This window comes from Nyctibius grandis, chromosome 29 (assembly GCF_013368605.1).
Source record: "Nyctibius grandis isolate bNycGra1 chromosome 29, bNycGra1.pri, whole genome shotgun sequence".
NCBI classification, from domain to species: Eukaryota; Metazoa; Chordata; class Aves; order Nyctibiiformes; family Nyctibiidae; genus Nyctibius; species Nyctibius grandis.
Window position 1 is genome coordinate 5,280,373 of NC_090686.1, and position 20,830 is coordinate 5,301,202.

At 40.4% G+C, this 20,830-nt stretch overlaps 1 protein-coding gene across 3 annotated transcripts in view; it reads right to left on the reverse strand.

Moving 5' to 3' along the window:
• Positions 1 to 378: 378 nt before the first annotated feature.
• The window catches only part of FAM120A (family with sequence similarity 120 member A), a 57,803-nt gene continuing 37,351 nt past the window's right edge, over positions 379 to 20,830 (reverse strand). For 2 of the 3 annotated variants that reach the window (XM_068420023.1, XM_068420022.1), the window contains exons 11-18: positions 19,058 to 19,307; positions 18,161 to 18,275; positions 14,110 to 14,319; positions 12,423 to 12,606; positions 11,329 to 11,466; positions 9,720 to 9,861; positions 5,037 to 5,133; positions 379 to 2,291 (exon numbers count right to left, since the gene is read on the reverse strand). In XM_068420023.1, the coding sequence (XP_068276124.1) occupies positions 1,980 to 2,291; positions 5,037 to 5,133; positions 9,720 to 9,861; positions 11,329 to 11,466; positions 12,423 to 12,606; positions 14,110 to 14,319; positions 18,161 to 18,275; positions 19,058 to 19,307 (1,448 nt within the window). In that variant the 3' untranslated portion in view covers positions 379 to 1,979. The remainder of the gene's footprint in view (positions 2,292 to 5,036; positions 5,134 to 9,719; positions 9,862 to 11,328; positions 11,467 to 12,422; positions 12,607 to 14,109; positions 14,320 to 18,160; positions 18,276 to 19,057; positions 19,308 to 20,830) is intronic. The other variant, XM_068420025.1, reaches the window with a different exon arrangement.

Genomic DNA, 20,830 nt, shown 5'->3' on the forward strand with positions numbered 1-20,830 from the left:
TATTCTCAGCTACGAGGAGTTGAGACACAGGCACTGTCTCTCACCTTATATCTCAAACCCCGTGAGACCTGGGGTTGGTCTTTTTCTTCTTTCACTAACTGCCCCTGTTACTTCTGTGGGGTTTGCACCTTACTAACCACCTCGCATTTAAACGTGGACATCCGAAGTAGCTGCATAAACTAAGGAGGACAAAGCCCGGCTCCGATCGAGTGCGGTGCTCCCCACCAGCGGCAGCGGGTAAAGGCTGTGTCTTCCTTCTCCGTCTTTTGGGAGGACATCGCGTAGTCTGCTAACTCAATCACTTCCATTCGGGCGTAGGAAAACTTTTATTTACAACATGTTAATTGAAAAAATAGTTGACAAAAAAGGCATACAGTATTTTATACTAAAAGAATAAAGATTTTTATTAAGCACTGTAAGTTGCATTCAATAGCCTTCAAATACACCACACCACAATCCATCTACAACCAATCAAACCCAACAGTAGTTCATTCTTGCACAATCCATGAGTTGGGGCAGAACTCCCTTCAACTTACATTAAGATACCTACTTAGCTCTTGCGGGCAGGGAATGGGGAATTACACCTCATTTCTGATCACTAATGTGTGATGAAGAGCATCAGGAGAATTATATGAAAACGAATATAAAGAAATGATTCTGATTTTGAAGTACATTAAGTTTGGAAACACTAACAAAAACATCAAAATGATACAGGTATATTTGCTTATACTAAATTCTTGATGGGAAAGTTCTCAAGAACAAGCCATTTGTTTCCTGCTACAGAAGGGGGGTACTTTTTTTTTTTTTTTGAAGATCAAAGCTTTTTTTTTTTTTGTTTTTCACAGAATTTCATATTTGCTAATATGAAGGCATAAAACAGCAACAGAGAACAATAATGCATACAGCAATGAGTACACCAGGGTAACGTTGATATTCAAAACGGCTAGATAATTTTTTTTTTTAAAAGTTTTAGAATAAATGCAACAGAGGTCAATAATCACAAAATTTTAAGGTTAGAGCAAGATCAGTCAATGACTAAACATAGTTAACATCTTTTATAGGACTATTACTGATTATTAGCTTTTTGTTTTGCAAATGGGCACAGTACTTGTAAGAATGGAAGAAAGAGGACAATAACATGCATAATATTAACTACACACTTTAAAAATTATGAACCATGCAGAAGTTTAGCTCAAATAGTAGTACTAATGGTCTACGTCTGATTCAAAACCACATAGTTCATTGATCACGGATGCATGGTATTAGTCACAAAAAGTTTCAGAACACATTGTGTTTGTTTTGAAAGGTCATTTGCATCTTGATGATTTCAAGTTTATCTCCGTTTAACTTGCTTGTAAAGTATGTATGATGTATAGTTAAAAATCAGCAGAACTGCAATATTACTCTATAATTTTTCGTTTCGATAGTTTGCACATTTTAACACAAAAGAACCACATCAACGGTGATGAAATTTAAGAAAGAAAAAACTGTGGTTGTGCCTTTTTCCCCCCATAATCATGAAATCAAAGCCTTAAAGAAAGCTTTATTGTGACACAGTAATGCAAAAATCAAATATAATGGCATACATATGGTGCCAAGTACTAAAAATTATAGTTTAAGCTATATATACTTAAAGACTGCCAAAATTTGTTTTCTTTATATTTCAAAAAACAAAACTACAAGCTTTTGTCATAACCAGTTTAAACTTTATGTATACTTCTTCATTTTAAGTGCGGGAGTCAAATGCTCTTCATTCTCTTTCTTTTTTTTTGTTTTATTGTAGCATTTTGACTACAACTGGTTAAAACTAAAAATGTGTTGTTTAAATCTCTGACATCAAAGAGGGATCCGAATTTCCAAAGTCCTCATTTTTCTCTTACGGAAAGGAAAAAATGTACGTAACTGTAGGCTCTCTTTCTTTCCAGATATTCCTAATCCTGACCCTTCCCAACATCCTTCACCCTCTATAAAAAATAAGTTTACTCTTCTTTTTTTAAGACAGTGGCCTCAAGAGTATCATCTTTATGGCAAACACTGTCTGCATTTAGTGCATTTAAGTGAGGATTTGTATTGCACATTTTAGAGTCATTACTCAAGGCACTTTCAGACTGATTGGAAGCCCTGATGTCTCCTGTATTCCCATTCATCTGGGAAGCTGGTTTTTCCTCATTCACAACTCCATTTTCAGCCAGGGATCCATCTGAAGACACAAGTGAGGATTTAGATTCCTCTGATTTTGACTTAAGTTCTTTGGCTACTTCTTCTGCTGAAGCAGCATAAGGAGGTTTGCCCTATTTTTTAAAAAAAGAAGAAAATTACTGAAGGACCACTGCTACATATTTACAATCTGTTACAAAGACACTAGGCAGAGGCAGCATGCAGTGTGCAGGAGTATCACAAGCGAATACAGAGTATTATGGACTGCCAAAATAAGAAGGGGCACACAAAATAAACAGCACAGCGCAGATGAAAAAGACTTTTCAGTGTTTCTGAGTGCCCTCTAGCCATGCCTTCTGATGCTCCTGCCGTACAATGCCCTTTCTAACTCGGCTGCTTCAGTTATTTCACAAGGTCAGAGCTACATAAACGTCTGGAAACACCAAAACTGAGAATCAATATACAGCTTAACTCTGCTTCTTGGTTCATAGACGTTATAATTTAATGAGATAATTACACGTTATTCAAATACAAAACTTTTTGCAGACAGTTTTTAAAGAAGTGCAAAAATACCACGCGGTATTATCTACGCCAGTCTCTGTGCTTCGGAGATTAGGAAAGGGACTTCATAGGAAAAGCATATAGCAGAATCTTACAAGACTGAGTATAGCAATAAAAACCAGATTTATGCAGCGTTAGAATGTATATTTAGTTGTTAACGATCTGCAACAACGAATCTCAGCATTCCAGAAACGTAACAGGCTTTAAACAACCAAACAAAATTGGTAGTTGGGTTGCTAAGAAGCAACAGTCTTAATCTGTCACCCTGTTAACAAAGTCAAGTACTAAGAAATGACTTAAGCTACGGACATCTTGTACACCTCAAACAATAGCAAACAGTTTCATAGGGTAATCATCTTAATTTTGACACACTAGAAACAGCATGGTTAGCACTTTGCTGAATTGCTGAAGGATTTTGCAGGTAAGAACTGTTGTTCTCTAGCATCACGATCACAAACCTTGTTTTCCAGAAAAATCACAAAAAATCTCTGCAGTAACATTGCATAGGTGTATGACTGGCGTATGAGGACAATGAGTATTTATCACACGTGTAAATGTACTTCTGTACAGGCTTTACTAAGTGTTAAGCTTTAGATTAAACACATGCTTTTGTTTCTTTCCAGATCAAGAGTGAAAGGTCTCATCTTGGGAAAAAATAGCCATGTCTAATGTTTGCCAAATATAAACTGCTTATTTCAGTCAAATTCTCCAGCCTTTTTTCATATCACCTCCTAAAGAGCAGCACTGAAGCCACTGCAGGGAGGATCTTAGGTGGTGTAAATACGTGTGTCAGTCTGGCCCTACACAGGCACTCTTCCCTTGACTGCCCAGGGCTGTAAGACAGGGAAGTGCACTGTTGCCAGTCAATCTACACTGGGTATCAGAATCGACTTGTTATGCATTAAGTTTCCCAAGTTCTCCCTGCCATGTGCATTTTAATTCACCTTTTTTTCTCTTCCTGTAAAAGGAATATATACTACAGTAGGGTGACTGATGACTGCAAAATCCAGTGAGCTCAGGACCAAGCAATAGAAAATGCCACCATTTATCTTTCTTCTCCCTATCACAGGCACAATTTCAGACCAAGATCCTTGTGATCACAAGCATTTACCATCCAAATTATGCATCATTAATAAAAATATGAACGCCCAAACTTGCTGACTGTCTGTCAAGACTACCTACCATCCACCTACAGGTACTATCTGAACTACATTTACAGATGTAAACCTCTAGTAAGCCCAGAGTATTTGGGAGCTCCTTCTCAGGCCTTCCTTTACTTCATAGGCTGAAGTACTTGGAAATTAGATACTATATAATTAATATCATGGTTTCTCTTCTATTTAAAGTAAAAGATGTAAAGCTTTAAATACACTGGTACATTTGTAGATATATATAATCTGTATACAGAGAAATTTAACACGGAAGAGAAGTATTTGAATTTTTACATCTTGAACACAGCAAGTTTTACTTGAAGTTAAGAGCTGCTTCATTATCCACCGGAGAACATCCCTTCTCTTACTGTCTGCTACCTGCAAACACCCCCCTCCTCTTATATACTAATGTCTCCACGACAAACTGCAGATCCATAGGATATATTTATTGTGAAAGTTTTCCACCTATTTCCTACCCACTCATCCATTACCATGGGGACTTGCATCAACGTTCAAGACTGCACAGCAGCAAGAACAACGGAAAAGGGAGGAAAACATAACTCTGGAGCAATCGCCGTTTAATACGGAACAGCAGTTTGCTTCAGGTATATTTGAAGGATCCATGGCAAAGCAAAAACCATGATCCACAGACGCTTCACACGTTGTCATCGAAAATGTGTGCTCACGAAGCGTGAAGCACTGGGGCGAAGACTGGTCTGTTATTTCCTAAAAGTTTAGAGTAAGTTCTTGTATTTGGAGCCATGCAGCAGCACAGATCCTTCTACTGCTACTAATTTTTCTTCATGAGGTTGGACCCAGAAAGGAAACTGGGGAAGAGTGGGGGTGGGAACAGAAAGGGCTAATCTGTTTCAGCTTTGTATTTCTCCCATTTTCCTAAATTTTCTTCTACTCCCACGGCTCACATCAAAGTAAATTTTTTCCATATCTGTCTTTATAACCAAAATTGGCTTCTAATTGAGATGCAACACTAGCCTGTCATCCATCACTGGCTGTGCAGCTCACAGCTCCAACACGTAGGCAAGATCATGGTAAGAAACACTTTTTATCTTTTACAGTTGTGCTTGTCAGTATGAGCTGGTCTGGAAGTCCGTACCGCACTAGCCTGTAAACTAGAGTGTTTTGGAGTCAGGCACATGGCTTTATTACCTGAATTGCTCCCTGGCTTTTATAACCTCTCCCATAGTACCTTCCGCCTCTTCCAAAAGTTCTTATCACTGGAGTGGAAATAACTCCTCTAGGACGCCTGTAAGTTTGGAGGAAAAGGAAGAAAGAAAAATACATATCAGCTTTGTTTAAAACTACTTTACATTTCATTTTGCTGGGAGATTTTTTCCTAGCTTTACTCTCTAGTGACTAACATCTACATTTCTTTAAAGAAGCAATATGACTGACTAATGCAGAATTACAGTCTTGCAAGTGTATGAAACATAACAAACCTTTTATTTTTGTAGCAATAAAATGACTATTTCTATATTTCACTTCCAGAGAAACAATAAATAAGTACTTTCAAGCTTTGCAGAAACATTTTCAAAGTTTCAAATTATCCCGACAGCGCTTTAAAAACAGAGCTCAAAATGCTTTCACCTTAAAAAATATGCAATTTGAACCATTTATAAAGCTATTTCTCCTATTTAATAACACTTCTCACATATAAACATGCTAGGCAGAAGGAATCAGATAAAAGAAAGGAAGGCAAAATATGAAATTGCTTCAGTTCTGATGGGAGAATACAGAATTATCTAAAGAACCTGAGGGAAAAAAGGAGGTTTCAGCCATATCTGACATGTAGCAATTTATTGAGTTTAGATGCCTTCACATGAAGGCTTCCAACCAGGACACATCAGGTGGTGGCTTTTTGATTTGATTCAATAAAGATTAGATCAGATCAAAACAAACTTTCACTCAGCTAAAACTATTTTAATGCCATCAATTGCAGAAACTCAACTTCCTTCTCATTATGTCAAGGACTATGCACCTAAAAATGCTTTTTTGTTTTCTCCACTACAAAGAAGTGACTGCTCTACTTCTCCAAATCCACTGCCCTCTACCTGGAGGTCCCAGCATGAAGACTGACCCCTGGAAAGCTGGCACAGAGCAGCCAGGTGCATCCAGCTGGGTTTCTAAGCTGTGTGGGCTGCAATTGCCCCGTTTGCCATTATGGCAACAAATGAGAGCTGCAATTCACCTGGATCTCATTTTCCAAAGCCCTGACAATTCCCACATCACAGAATCACAGAATGTTCGGGATTGGAAGAGACCTCGAAAGATCATCTAGTCCAATCCCCCTGCCGGAGCAGGATCACCTAGACCATATCACACAGGAACGCGTCCAGGCGGGTTTTGAATGTCTCCAGAGAAGGAGACTCCACAACCTCTCTGGGCAGCCTGTGCCAGTGTTCGGTCACCCTCACTGTAAAGAAGTTTTTCCTCATATTTATGTGGAACCTCCTGTGTTCCAGCTTGCACCCATTGCCCCTTGTCCTGTCAAGGGATGTCACTGAGAAGAGCCTGGCTCCATCCTCATGACACTTGCCCTTTACATATTTATAAACATTAATGAGGTCACCCCTCAGTCTCCTCTTCTCCAAGCTAAGAGACCCAGCTCCCTCAGCCTCTCCTCATAATGCCACCAAAGTCCCTCTGAGCTGCACAACAAACCACCTGAAGAGGAGGTAAGCTTTTCTGGAGTGCTCCTGCTTCCTCTGCTGCTGAGCTGCAAAACAAAGTTACGCTGAACTAACCCAGTGGAGAAACGCTGACCTGTGCCATGCAAGTCTTTTCACAAACACTGCAAATTCCCACATCAAGCAATAAGAAATTAACTGCTGGGATTTAAATATGACAGTAAAGAATAAAAAGAGGGAAGAGCTGTGTTTTATATCTGAGTAACTCCCACTGCATTATTTCCAAAGATTTTAACAGGGCTTACCTATCCCATTTGCTATTTTTTTTTACAAGGTGAACGTGTACCCTTCAGGGAGCTGAGTAAGATTTTTTGCTACTCAGAAAATCACATTAAATACACTGATGGATCAAAGCCAATAAAAAACAACTGGTATGATTTTACACGATAAGAATATCCGAGTTCAGTGCTGCACAGACATGAGACAATGGTGTAAATAAGCCTGACACGATCCCCTCTGCTGAAAGAGATAAAAGTGAAATAGAAGCGTGCAGGACTAGGGGAGAAATTGCAGACAACGTCCTGGGCAGTTTCCTAATAGTGTTCTTTAGCACAAAACAGCACCTGGCAACACAGACCCCAATCTTTACAACACACTTGTCTTTAGACAGAACACTAACATTAGCATGTTTTCCTACTAGGTTTTATTTTTAGTATCAACTGACACAACAAACAGATAAGCTGCCTGAGGTAGTTTTTCCCTCTTTGACTAATTCTAGTAACTCTACACATAAAGAATTTAACATCAGTTATGATTTGTTGAAGATCTGGCATTGACAGTTTTCCCATCTTTTTGAGGTGACAGCTTGCACCCAAATCAAAGACAGTACCTCTGACAGAAAGAAAATGTCGGGTATTTCATCTCCTAACTCAAAAGCTACTACTGGACCATAGTATTTCTGTTGTAAAGGTACTTACAGGAGCAATACAGCCCTTCCAGTGGTTTGACTGCTTCCCAGATAAGGAGGGCTCTCAATTTAGGACTTGCTAGTGTTAGTTCCTGGCTACTGATGTTTTGCATAAATTAATGTATTTGCTTCTTCAGAAAATGGAGGAACTGCTGTTCTGGGAAGGAAGTCACAGAATCACAGAATCAACCAGGTTGGAAGAGCCCTCTGGGATCATCGAGTCCAACCATTGCCCTGACACCACCCTGTCGACTAGACCAGGGCACTAAGGGCCATGTCCAGGCTTTTCTTAAACACATCCAGAGATGGTGACTCCACCACCTCCCTGGGCAGCCCCTTCCAATGCCTAATGACCCTTGCTGAGAAGAAATGCTTCCTAATGTCCAACCTGAACCTCCCCTGGTGAAGCTTGAAGCTGTGTCCTCTTGTCCTGTCGCTAGTTGCCTGGGAGAAGAGGCCGACTCCCACTCCACTACAACCTCCCTTCAGGTGGTTGTAGACTGCACTAAGGTCACCTCTGAGCCTCCTCTTCTCCAGCCTAAACACCCCCAGCTCCCTCAGCCGTTCGTTGTAGGTCAGACCCTTCCCCAGCTTGGTCGCCCTCCTCTGGACTCGCTCCAACACAAAGTCAGTGGTATGTATAAACGTAAGCGGGATCGGAGCGTGGTGGTGTCTCCAGATCATCACCCGGGGTGCCTCAGTCAGACAGCAGTCTCTGAGTACGACACTATAAACTCCCCGGCCGTTTTCCACAAGCAGTACTGCAGTCAGTGCATTTCACTGAAGAAAAGTAACAAGCTCTGTAGTAAGCCAGATTCTTCTGTTCATGGATCCCCATGAAAAACAGAACTTATGACTACACACAAACCTCATTTAAATGGTGAAAAATGTTATTTCGTCCACCGAGGAGTAAGATTAAAACACCCAAAGGAGCCTAGTGCCTCATCACACACCTTAGCTTGTTCCCCTGGTCTCCAGCTGCTGCTCTGGAAGAGCACGGGTGTCCCCCAGACCCCGCTAGCCCGCACCGTTAGCTCACAGTTGTCCGAAGCATCTAAAACAACAGTAGATGCTTATGTTTTGGCAACTGAATCTCATTCTAGAGAATAAAATGTTCCCACCTAAATTTGCTCCCCTCGAAGTGTCAGCTCTGCTCTCACCCTAACGCTGTTTGCTGCTGCTGCTGCTGAACTTTTAAATCTTTGTTTCTGCTGTTCTTACCTCTCCCTGTCCCCACACCAGCAGCTCTCGCTTCTCCCCCTGCTCCCACTCTCCCAGGGCTTCAGCTCCAGCCAGTTCCTCACTCAGTCCAACAAGGCATTCCAACAGCTCTCGCTGACTTTAGCACTATGCTTTATAGTGCAGATTTGATCAAATTAATGGACAGAAAGGAATTCAGGCAGTTCAGACTGCTGCTTGCTGGCTCGAGACGGCATAAATACACCTACTTTACTCCATTCCTTTAATATAGTTAAAGACAGACATAATAAATAAATCCCGTTACTTTGGGACTGTCTCCCGTAACAGATACAATCTTAATTTGAGGTGACAGACAGTTCTGTAAGGCATAGAACAATTAAGCCTATGGAAAAAATATCATCTTAAAAGCAAAGGACTAGGGATTCTTGTAACAAAGTATTTCTTTTTCAGAAATGTGCACCTGTAACTTCACCTGTAGTGAAATGAAGTGAAAGAGCTGAAGAAATTAATATTCTTTTAAGCACATCTCCCATCATGACTGTAGCAGAGAACTATTAAACCTAGAAATGTCCTTCAGGTGTTTTCTGCTTCACAGAAGAACTACATAATGAAGTTATTAAAAATTTTATCGTACTTCTTAATAAATGACAAAGAAAGTAATTGAGTGCTGTGATAGTTTGATAGAGTATAATGTATTTATTGATTTAATGTAAGAGAAAGCCCTCAAGTCATTTCCTCATGCATAACAATCCAGTGTGTGTATGCATATCTCTCTCTCTCTCTCTCTCTATATATATGGGATTCAGAGTATGACTTTTATTTGCACATAAAAATGCTTATACTCATCTGAGCAACTGATTAAAAACATCTTAAAATGAACATAAATGCTTTTCTTGAATACTTAGTGGGTATAATTTACCTAACGTGTCCTAAAATGTGTTGTATGTAATTTCTAACGCCTCCAACTTTTCCCTGTTTCATTTTTTTCCTCAATTATTAAATTACATATGAAAGTACGTTCCAGAAACTTGCACTTACCCTCTCGCTGGTCCTCCCACAGAAACGACCTGCAGAGGGAATGGCCCTCTACCCCCTCGTCCACGTCTGCTTCCAGCCCAATGGCCGACTACAGTGCCGGCAATTTCAAGTTTCCCTCCCTGAGAAGGAATAGGTTGGACTCCTGCACATAAAAGCAAAACCAAACCTTGATCTTCACAATCATAACATTAAAGTTACGAAAGAATGGAAAACTGCTTTGTCCAGATTTTATCACATATACAGTTTCTTCTTTTGATACTGGGAGATTATTTCTCATTTCGTGGTCTTTCAGAAGGATTTTAACTCCGAGAGTCTTTCTTTTTAAAAAATAGATATGAATTCTGAAAAGAAAAATCATTTTACATGAGTACTTCAGTTCCAATAATTAAAAATATACTTTAGCTAAGCGTTAAGAAACTGAAGTGAAATTGTACAAGCTACCTGAAGATTTTTTTTTTCCTGCATTCCAAATGAAGCAGTAATTTTTGCAGGTTTAAAAGCACTTTTTAGTGAACACCAAGTATCAGCATAGGACACACATATTATAATTGCTATAAGCAACTTACTAAGCGGAATTATTTGTACTAAGTTGTTATAAAAATATAGCATTTAAACTGATCTGGGTGTAAAAGGTTTATCCTTCCCCTGCCAAGAAAGCAGCTAAAATTGGAACTGTCTAAAATCTGAATGTATCTTCTATTCAGGTTGCTCGTATCTTTATACTTGTGTTTTGCCCTTAAAAATCAACACCGGGGCATAACAATATATATTTCAAGAAATCGAGGTGAGTGCAACTGAGCCAGATGTTACTGGTAAAACCATCAGCACTGAGAGGGTTACAAAACACAGCATCTATGCAGCCGCGATTAGTCTTCGAATGTTAATAGGCTAGGAACTAAATTACTGATTAAATTCAAAAAGGTTCATACTTCCCCGTACAAGTCTTTCGGCTTCAAACGCACATTGTTTACGGGGGCAAAGTTATTCACACAACGAAGCATTAGAGGAACGTTTGCTCTTAGGATACAAGCTGAGAGGCCAGAAAGAACAGCTAAATATACAGAAGAATTTTACCCTAAACAGGGGATTGGAATGAAGAGTTTTCCATTGTCCCATCTCGGGCAGGAGATGAGCAATGGGCACACGGGTAAGTAAATCTCACGCCTGTGTCCACGCTGACACGATGCCAGCGCAGAATGGGTTAGCAGTTACACCACAGTCAGTCATTCCTATGTTGGGGGGTTTCTGCAAAAAGCTCAACTGCCCCCGAATTTTAGAAATTAATGCGTTCAAGCGAAATTCAGCTGACGGTAGATTCCACCCTTGCGTTTTGAAGCGCGGGAGGCAGAGCGTCTCGTTAGGTTTTGACAGCTACCCTGTGTTTGGAGGAGGGTTTCTAGGCGTGAGAGAGGCTGGAGCCGAGGGGGCTCGAGGTGAGGACCTGGGGAGAGCAGAGCGGAGAGCAGCCTGGGCAGGCTCTAGAGAGGGAGAGCTGAGACAGTTAGGGAGAAAGGGAGACCGGCAGTCAGAAGGAAAGCCTCAGACCAACCCGTGAAGTGGAGGAAGCCGTTGCCAGAAGCTCTAAGAAAAGGGTTTTGGGTATAATTACCGCCCTGAAACTTGCTAGTCCTGTTGCTGTCATTGCCAGAGAAGGCTCCGGAGTGTCCTGCCGCTGCCGCCACCCGGAAGGCCCGGTAAGCGCCTGTGGCTACTGTTTCCCCATAAGGGCCTCCAAAGCCATAGACTCCTGTTAGACCCAGGGTAAAGAAAGACAGGGGAAAAGCTGTGAGGGGGGCCAGGCATCCGGGAAGGCCCCTAGCAGAGCCGCTGCCGCCTCCTTGCACCCGTCCGGAGGCAGCAGGGAAGGCCGGGCTCCTGCTGGCCGGGCTCCTGCGGGCACCGCTGCGCCGGGGCAAGCCACCACCGCTGAGGACACCCTGGCCAAAGATGTCCTGCTGCCTTAGCGAGAACAGGGTCTCTCATCCAAACAGCAGGCCTTTAACCGGGGTTTGGAACGGGCATCCCGACTTCCAGGGCATGGTGAGCACTGTAAAGGCTTGCGACGATTTTTTGGCCAGGAGCTCTGATGGTTACAGTTGTGGCACCCCAAGAACGTCTCACTGCCAATGTCCAGTATCAATACACCTATGGGCCTTGGTACCGCAGAGATTTTGAGAAAGGGAATAATTCTAGAAACAGCCTGGAATGGTTGTATCAGTATTTACGCTCAGGGGTGCCAATGGTTAAATGACTGTAGCAAAACACAGAGGGGTGGGGAGGGGGAAAGGTTGTCTTCAACCCTGACAGTTAAAACTGTCCGTTAATTTAGGCATTCTTAATATTCATAAACGTTTTGAAGAAATGTACAGTGCAAATAAGAGCCTTTTCATATCATCCAGTGTTGACCCATTCCTCTTTTTTCTATTTCATACAATAGCGGTAAAAATATTTTGATCTGGCACAGTTACTAAAAATCCTCACGGAAATATGCAGCAATACAACACATTCCATATTGCTATGCTACGGCTAATAAAAGTAACACCAAAATACAGTGATTGGCACATGACAACACATGCCAACCACTTGCTTTTATGTATTTTTCCTATGAAACTGAACAGGCAAATCAGTTTGTAGTTTTGGGAATGTGAAAGCCAAGGTAACGCTTCACACCAACATGTTTCGCACCGCTGTCCCATCACTTACCAGCAAAGCCTCTCCCCCTGCCCTGAGGTGGTGGGACTGGCCCAAAGTGTCGAGGATACATAGAAGCTGGATAGAAAGGCATGGCAGGTGGAGGTGGGAAAGGGAGAGGATGGTTCTGCCTGGAGAAATTTAATCCTTCTAGGATGCTCTGACGCATCTTTTCAACCTTGGCTGCCTGCTCAGCCTAGGAATAAAGAGAAGGTCACAAAGAGATGTTAGAATTCTGATTTCAATCGTATAAAGCTACATTTACCCAACAAATTCAAAGAAGAAAGCAAAATAATCGAAGAATAAATAGCTAGAAAATGACAATAATCTGTCTTGCATACCTACTAATAGCTCAATGACATTTGAATTGTTCACAAGAAAATCTTTATGTATCAGTAGAGAGATGGAAGTCTAAATACTCAGACAGTTCAGAGGTCGGTAATACAGAAACAGTTTACAAGTTAAAAAGGGTTTTCCAGAAAGGAACTGAGAAACCTCTGTCTATAGTCTCCTGAACACTCAATGCAGCCCTTCACTTTAAACAAAATAATCATCATAAACCTGGACTGCAAACCAAAGTCTCTGTAAACAGGCTAAAGCACGCCTGGAGGCTAACAAGCCTGAGAGGGACCACAGCCATCATCAATATTTAATCTATGATCAGTCTCCCTTGAGTCAGAAGTAAGTAGAGGTAAGCTGTTTTTTTAAGATTTCACACCTCCCAAAAAGTTAAAAAAAAAGTTTTGGTCATGCACTAAACTCTTGCTTTTTATCAGTTTTTATAGTTAGATAATAACTTTGCATGATTTGGATACAACAAAAAATTCATTTGTATTTTTAGATGGTCCTAAGAAATGTGAAAAGATTTTGAGCTTAAAGACCGTAAGTATGACTTCACAGTCTGTAAAGTAAGTTAGAAATCACAAATTTCTTTCACTGTAAAACCATCGCAGTCCTTTGCGACGGTTTTGCTAGCTTGGCCCAAAAATACAGCACCTGAACAAATGAGCAGAGGCAGTTTTCAACTCAGTCATTCATTACATTACAATTGCATTTGAGTTTCAGTTTCCAGAGAGAAAAAAAATTAATCACAGAATCAACCAGGTTGGAAGAGACCTCTGGGATCATCGAGTCCAACCATTGCCCTGACACCACCAGGGCAACTAGACCAGGGCACTAAGTGCCATGTCCAGTCTTTTCTTAAACCCCTCCAGAGATGGTGACTCCACCACCTCCCTGGGCAGCCCCTTCCAATGGCTAATGGCCCTTTCAGAGAAGAAATACTTCCTAATGTCCAACCTGAACCTCCCCTGGCGAAGCTTGAGGCTGTGTCCTCTTGTCCTATGAAATTACAATTTACGCCAGTTTACTTTTTCCAAATCTACCAAAGGTATTTAAAAGAGGAGTAGATGCGGTGCTGAGGGACACGGGTTAGTGGTGAACTTGGTTGTGTTGGGTTAACAGCTGGACTCGATGATCTCAAAGGTCCTTTCCAACCAAAATGATTCCATGGTTCTATGAAAATGCCATCTCAATCATCAACAAGAGTAGGAGAGTAAATACAGATGAAAAACACCTATTAGTCATTCACCTCCTGCTTCTCTCTTAAAAGTAGAGACGATACATGAAGTAAATGACTAATAAACCTAAACACATCTGAAAAACTGGCACACATCGTCACGCTTCTGAAACTACACACCTGACCATCACAGAGGTCAATGAGCGGAACTTTCTCCCGGCTTGCTTTGATGAGCTTGGTCTGGAATAATTTTCCATCAAAATACATCCACGGACAGCAGTGCTCCCATGGAATAGGCTGTCCGCAAGCATCGTTGGCAAAAAGCGCCATATCGACACCACTCATAAATAAAGCAGACAGCTGAATTCCTCGGGGATCGAGATTCTCAATCTGTTTTAAAAAAAAATCGTAAATTTAGTAAGATAATAACGAGATGTAATTCCAAGTTATTCCCATAGTTACAGTATTTTCAAAACTCTTGAAAACAGAGCGATTTTAAAAGGTCGCCCAGACTTTGCACGTGTAATTGCCAGTTTGGCTAGAAGAATGCACCAGAATCTATTGCCTGTGTACCCAAAACTCAGGAAAGCATTTGATCCCATCCATCCACTCTAGAGGTGAGAGAGAAAACCAAAAACCTCCCATTTTCTCAACAACAAAGCACAAGAAATTATTTCTAATATTTTAATGTTTTAACTCAATTCCTTATCAAGAAGTCAGTAAAAAGTTTTAAGTAAAATACACATCTTGAATTTGTGGCACGTGGTGTCTAAACCATGTAAGATGCATATTTTAGCTGCATTAAGATCATTGATAAATACACAGTGCAGAGTTTTTCAAACAATGCTAAACCATGTTATAGCAAGGAAAAACTTTAAAGACACTTGTAGGAAATTAGCAGTAGAAAATTTCATTTCAAAATTTATTTCAAATAATCTTGTGCTTCTGAGAGATTTTGGAGAAAGTTTCAGGAATGAGCTCCTTGTTAGCATACAATTTTTCTTCCCATGTACCACATTTCCCTTCCAACTCCTTTATAATGGATTTTCTATTAGCTTGATTCAAGCTTTTGCTGTTAGAATGTGTCTCCTATTAATGAAGCAATGTTTATGCACATAACAGCTTTACTTAGGATGCAGGATAGATACACAAAGGTAGAATTAAACCGTGATTAACAGCTGGTGGTGGAAGCAAAAAGGATTTGCCTGCAGCAAATATATTTTTAGCCCTGGCATAAGAAAATATCACTACTAGTGTCCTCTAAAATAATTCTGAATATATCAGCCCTTTCTTGAGAACACTTTCAAGACCTTGGTATGAAATTTTAAAATTAAACTACATTACCTTCCTTATGCATAAGCAACCTTTAAGATCCAAAAGACTATGCAGATCGTTTCGCAGATGTGCAGCTGGGTTCACCCTCAGCTGCTCTTTCTGTCTGACTTGGACAAAAAGAGAAGCAGCTGCTTCATATGAAGACACTAACAACACTGCATGAAATGCTGCATCTTTCAGTTAACCCCCATATATTATGGAAATGATCCATATTACTCGTCATGTATGATTATAAACAAAACTTGGAGAACAATTTCTATTAAACAAAAATATCATATGCTGTTTATCACTTGCCTTGTCTTTGCCCTTCATTTTGTGTTGGAATGGAAAAAATTTTTTCTCTGTGAATTCCTTTCTTAGATCTCTAAGACCAGCAATTTTCACAGTGGGGTTTCCTCCTCTTTGCATCAAATCTTAAGACAGAGGCAAGACTTTGTTAACTCTTAGAGACACCTTTGCCAAAATCTCTACCCCTAGATGGTATTTGTTTATGGTGGTGTGTTTGAAAATGGACATTGAAGACCAAGTGGCTGATACACTGCTGTTCTTTGATGGATCCAGCCTTGCCTACAAAACTGTCATTTGAATTTCCACCAATACCCACAGGTACAATTACTCAACTTCAGGAGAGCTTGGGGTAGATGTCTTGAACCATGGTTCTCCTGAGCCTTTAAAAGGCTCTCTGCTGTACTCTGCCGACTCCGATGTTTGTCACCTCAGATGAGCTATGTACATTTCTCCTGAGCATACAGGATAACTCATTGTCAGTTCATTCCTTTGGCAGAGGTTGGCCACATGCTTCCCTGAAGACAAAGTACTGCTCTTCATACAACACAGACAACTGTCATCTTCGCACCAGAATCTCCAGGGTTCCGAAAGGCCTAGTAAGCACACAGGGCTTCCAGCACGAACGTCTAGTCAACACCTTGAAAAGGAGTTGCAGCAAACACCTCAATGAGTCTCCTGACCACCAGCATCTACATTTAGGTCGCTTTTAAGAAATTAGCCACCATGAGGAGTAGTCAAAAATGCTGTTCTCAGGAGTCTACTACACTTATAATCCACGTCAGCAGCAATCCAGTCCTAAGTGCTGAAGCAAACAAGCAGTCTTGCATGGACTCATCAGGTGTTCATTATAGCTGTTCTCGTTCGGTGTTTCTTCACATCTTTTTCAGCAACGAGGAAAAGGCCAAATAAATGTCTTCCTGATGGATTTTATTTATTTATTTATTTATTATTTGAGCTGTTGGCCTTCATTCTTTGGTATATGGGAAGAGGGTTTTGGTTTTTTGCTAACATATGAATTCTCTACTTGCTGTGTGATAAGTTCAAATAGATCCCAAAGCAGATTCAGTTGTTTTCTTCTCCTTACATTTATTAGTACTTCTATGGCTAACTGCTGGGTTTCCAAACTGCTTTGGTTTATAGATTGCAACTGAAGTCCTTGCCAGGGTGCTACATGCAGGAACACAAGCCAGATTCTGCTCGTCACCCACAGAAGAGAAATAGTCACTTGCTGGCTTTGAGAATGCTCTTGCAGACTTGGTATTAGTGGCTAAATAATCCTTAGAGAAGCCCAATAGCTGAAATCTGTGTGAGCTTCATTACCGTTTATTCTGAGAAGAGCGGTGCTAGTATTGCTGCTTTTGTCTGCGCCCCTCTGCAGGGTGTACCTGTGAATATGAACAAACCTGGGAAACAAGTACCTTCTCCTCGCTGATTTAACGAAGGACAGAACATGACCAGGCACTGCTGGGAGCAGAACCCGTCACTAGACCTTCCTGAGTCCTACAGTACCTGAAAGACTCTCTGAAATGACTTCTTCAACATGAGGTTGCATGACGAAGAGGCGATCCGCATCGCACCTCCTTCGCTATGTTGATGATCGATGCAGAGAGGAGGTAAGATGGATCACTTCCAGTTGTGCACTCCCTATACAGCCTGATACCTCCCATAGCTTCCAGTTATCAAATACACTACTGGGCTTAAGGTACACTATGTAGAAAAAAGTATCCAAAATTATTTCCATTCAAAAAAATGTTCGCTTAAAAAAAAAAAAGTATTAAATTCTACCATTTTATTCAGAGAACTTTACAGTAGGTTCTGAACAAATTTTGAAGACCAAACAAGTTAAAAGCAAAAACGAAATCTCATATATTTTAGCTCAAAGGCTAGAAGAGGAAATTTCACTGTGAGCATAGGAAGGTTGAATGGGAAAATCCCAGAGAGTAAGATGATGTTGCACAGATTGACAGGCATTCTGTATTTGCAATAAGGACACCACACTAAACAACTCTACCAATTAGCTAGCAGTATTTACTTCATATAATCCTACTGTATCAGAAAAAAAAAAAATAGAAACTTTGAGATCTTAACTTCTAAAATCCTCAAAATCATTATTTCTACAATTCTGTGGCTATTAATAAACTGTTTTTCCTTTTTTTCTCCTGCATTTTTCCATTCAAGATTATCCAAGTCTCTCTCCACTTCCACACTTAGCTGCAAAAGTCTTTTGAATGCTGAATCATGAAAACACACCCAGGTTAGTATTTAAAAACAGCCACACAAGGAGCAAGTCATCTTTTTTTTTTTTAATCTTTTTAATGGAAGCACATTTGTTTTAAACTTCCAAGAGACGATTATTAAGAAATTGTGAGAAAAGGTTCTGCAGTATAGAATATGTTTAAGATTTTAGTTATCTATCCAACCAATGAAACAGAATGGATTATCAATCCTTGCAATACTTTAGAATACTAAGATTAATATTTTGGATAGTATAGGTAATTATAGGAGGCTTTTAGTGAGACAGGCACATACACATCATTCACTACAGCTAACAATATGGATCGGCTGGGAATAAATCTCTTAAATGATGAAAATTATAGTTAATAATTACCTTGAGTTCCTGAAGCTGGTCAGGTTCATAGAGCTTTGGAGACAATGCTTGGGCAAGAAAAGCATCAAGTTCCTGGCGACGAAGTATACGAACCCCCGGCCACTGTACCATATACCTACAGAGGAAGCCCATAATTATTCAGAAGCTTCCTTTAACAGGTAAATCAAGTGGGATTTCATTTGATTAAAAGTCACCAGAATGCAACAACCAAAAATCTTTTTTGTTGTCTAGACCTGAATAGTTACAAAGGTGAAAACACTCAATAGATCTGAAGTTTCAATTTGTTTAAATCCATATGGAAGAGCTACTGGCTGTGAATCAGTTGTGCAAGAGCCTGCTTCCAGTGAAGGGGAAGACAGGCGACCAAAACAGAATTTAAAACATAAGTGGATTCTGATATATCTAAAATTAAAATAAAGATTAATGTTCTTTATAAAGACGACTAATGGTAAAAGGACTTTGTGAACGTGGTTTCCAGATAACATGTTACTCAGAAATTATCTAGTCGGTGAATTTTTGGACCTTGTGACTTTCTCTTTGAAAAGCTGAAGTATGGAATTAATACTTCAACTGTTGGTTATTATAATCCCAACTAGACGAGCAATTCTAACACAGGGAATCTAACACATCACAGGTGGAGTATCATTCACACAAACTCTGCATCCCAATAAACTGCTATGCAGCTGCTCTCTGAAGAACTCTCTTTTGCTTTACAACGTCACCAACACAACCTCTGAGACCCCAAACATTTTTTAGTAAGTTGAAGTCTCGAGTACAGTAAGGGTAAACTAATTCAAATGCTACAGTGGCCTCTTTGCAACACAAGATTTTTTTTTCCTCCTCCCTTCAGCCCTCTAGAAAGAGGCTTTTTTACCTTTACCTTAAGGTAACACTGACCTTAGTACACAACAGAGCACCATAAGATGAGTGGGCACATTAGTTGGATTGAGCATTGCTGGTGTATCTGATCTCATACAGGCCAAAAACGCCCTCATTCTCCGGTTCTTGTCTTCTACTGCTTTTCCCAGCCACAGCTTCTTCAGGTTAGGACAGGTCCATTCCCTGAATGCAAGTGCTTCCACCAGCTCAGGGGTTTGAGGAGATTTTCCTTTGTAAGCAGCCCATTCTTTAATTATCACCGGTGAAACTACAAAAGGGCAACAGTTGAAAGAGTTAACTGCGGCGTATATTTAAAACTCCATATGCAAGAGATTTTGATCCAAAAAGCATCACTTGAGACCACCAATGTTGAGAACAGTGATAAATAAAAATAGTACAGAAATACAAATATATTCCATATGTGGTCTTTAAAGAACAATATGATCCCAGTGATTTTATTCAAATCAGATTTAAAACTTATGCTATACTCGTTTGTAGTTGTTCAACTACTGCAGTGGAATGAGAGCTCAAATATGGGTGGCTTTGGGTTTTTTTGCCTAAAAATTTTACAAAACATGACTTTACATAAGCCTTCTGATTTACTGCACTGCTTTCTAGGAAGAGGTTAGGATTTTTGTGTCTGCCAAGCTCCCTTTCAACCACATCCAGACAGACTGTTCAACTCTACATTGCTGCTAAATCATCTCCCTTTTTACGTTTGAAGGCAATCAAAACAGAACACAAGCTTAAAAGCAAAAAAAAAAAAGAAAGTCAAGACTGAGCAATGATACCTTTGGCCTTGGAATGACCCCAAGTTTGACGCAGCTCAAAATTTGTTTGCACCCTTCTTAACTCAGAGCCCAGTTATGCAGTGTGGAAAGATTCAAGGAGCTTGTTAGTGAAGCTTCAGGTTACAGCCCCGAGAGATCCACTGCAGGAGCACAGACCTGGCTCTTTCTGCTAGAAACCTTTCTGTTACAGATGGAGAAGAGAGTACTACTGGTGCCAGGATAGCCCTTACAGCTACAAAGTCTCCTTCAGCAATCAGACATCAGCCTTACAAGTCATTTTATAGTTAGGGGCAGGGAACCCATGGCAGAGGTGACGATTGCGATTAAAAAGAAGAACCTCCAGAACATCCCAAAGCACTCTCATGCTTTTCTGGAATAAAACTACTCCAGCATTATAGCTACATTTCATAGAGGCCAGGGTAAGTTTTACAAATTTGACATGCAGCAATGAAAAGAAATATTCTGATATATTTAGTTGGTAGCCTCACTACAAAATCATGTTCTATTTTGGTTGCTACCAGCTTTTATATGCCACCAAGCTATATAAGAAGGGCTTTAACAGCCAGCAGGGCTACTCCGTTATTTGTGCATAGTTTATCACACCAGTTTTCACTTCTTGTTTAGGCCTGGGACAGTAAACATGAACAAATAAAAGGATGTATTTTATGTCGACTTTCAAAGACTTGTTTAATTGCTTTAGGTCTCAGAAGCAAGAGATACTTTTGGACCAAAACTTCTTGGCTTTCTCAGCAAACAGACAGGAAACCTTTCCCTATTGTTTCTTTCACATATATTTCACAGAATCACAGGATCACAGAGAATCACAGAATGTCAGGGATTGGAAGGGACCTCGAAAGATCATCTAGTCCAATCCCCCTGCTGGAGCAGGACTACCTAGATCATATCACACAGGAACGCGTCCAGGCGGGTTTTGAACGTCTCCAGCGAAGGAGACTCCACAACCTCTCATATAAAGAGGTTCACATATAAAGACCTCAAG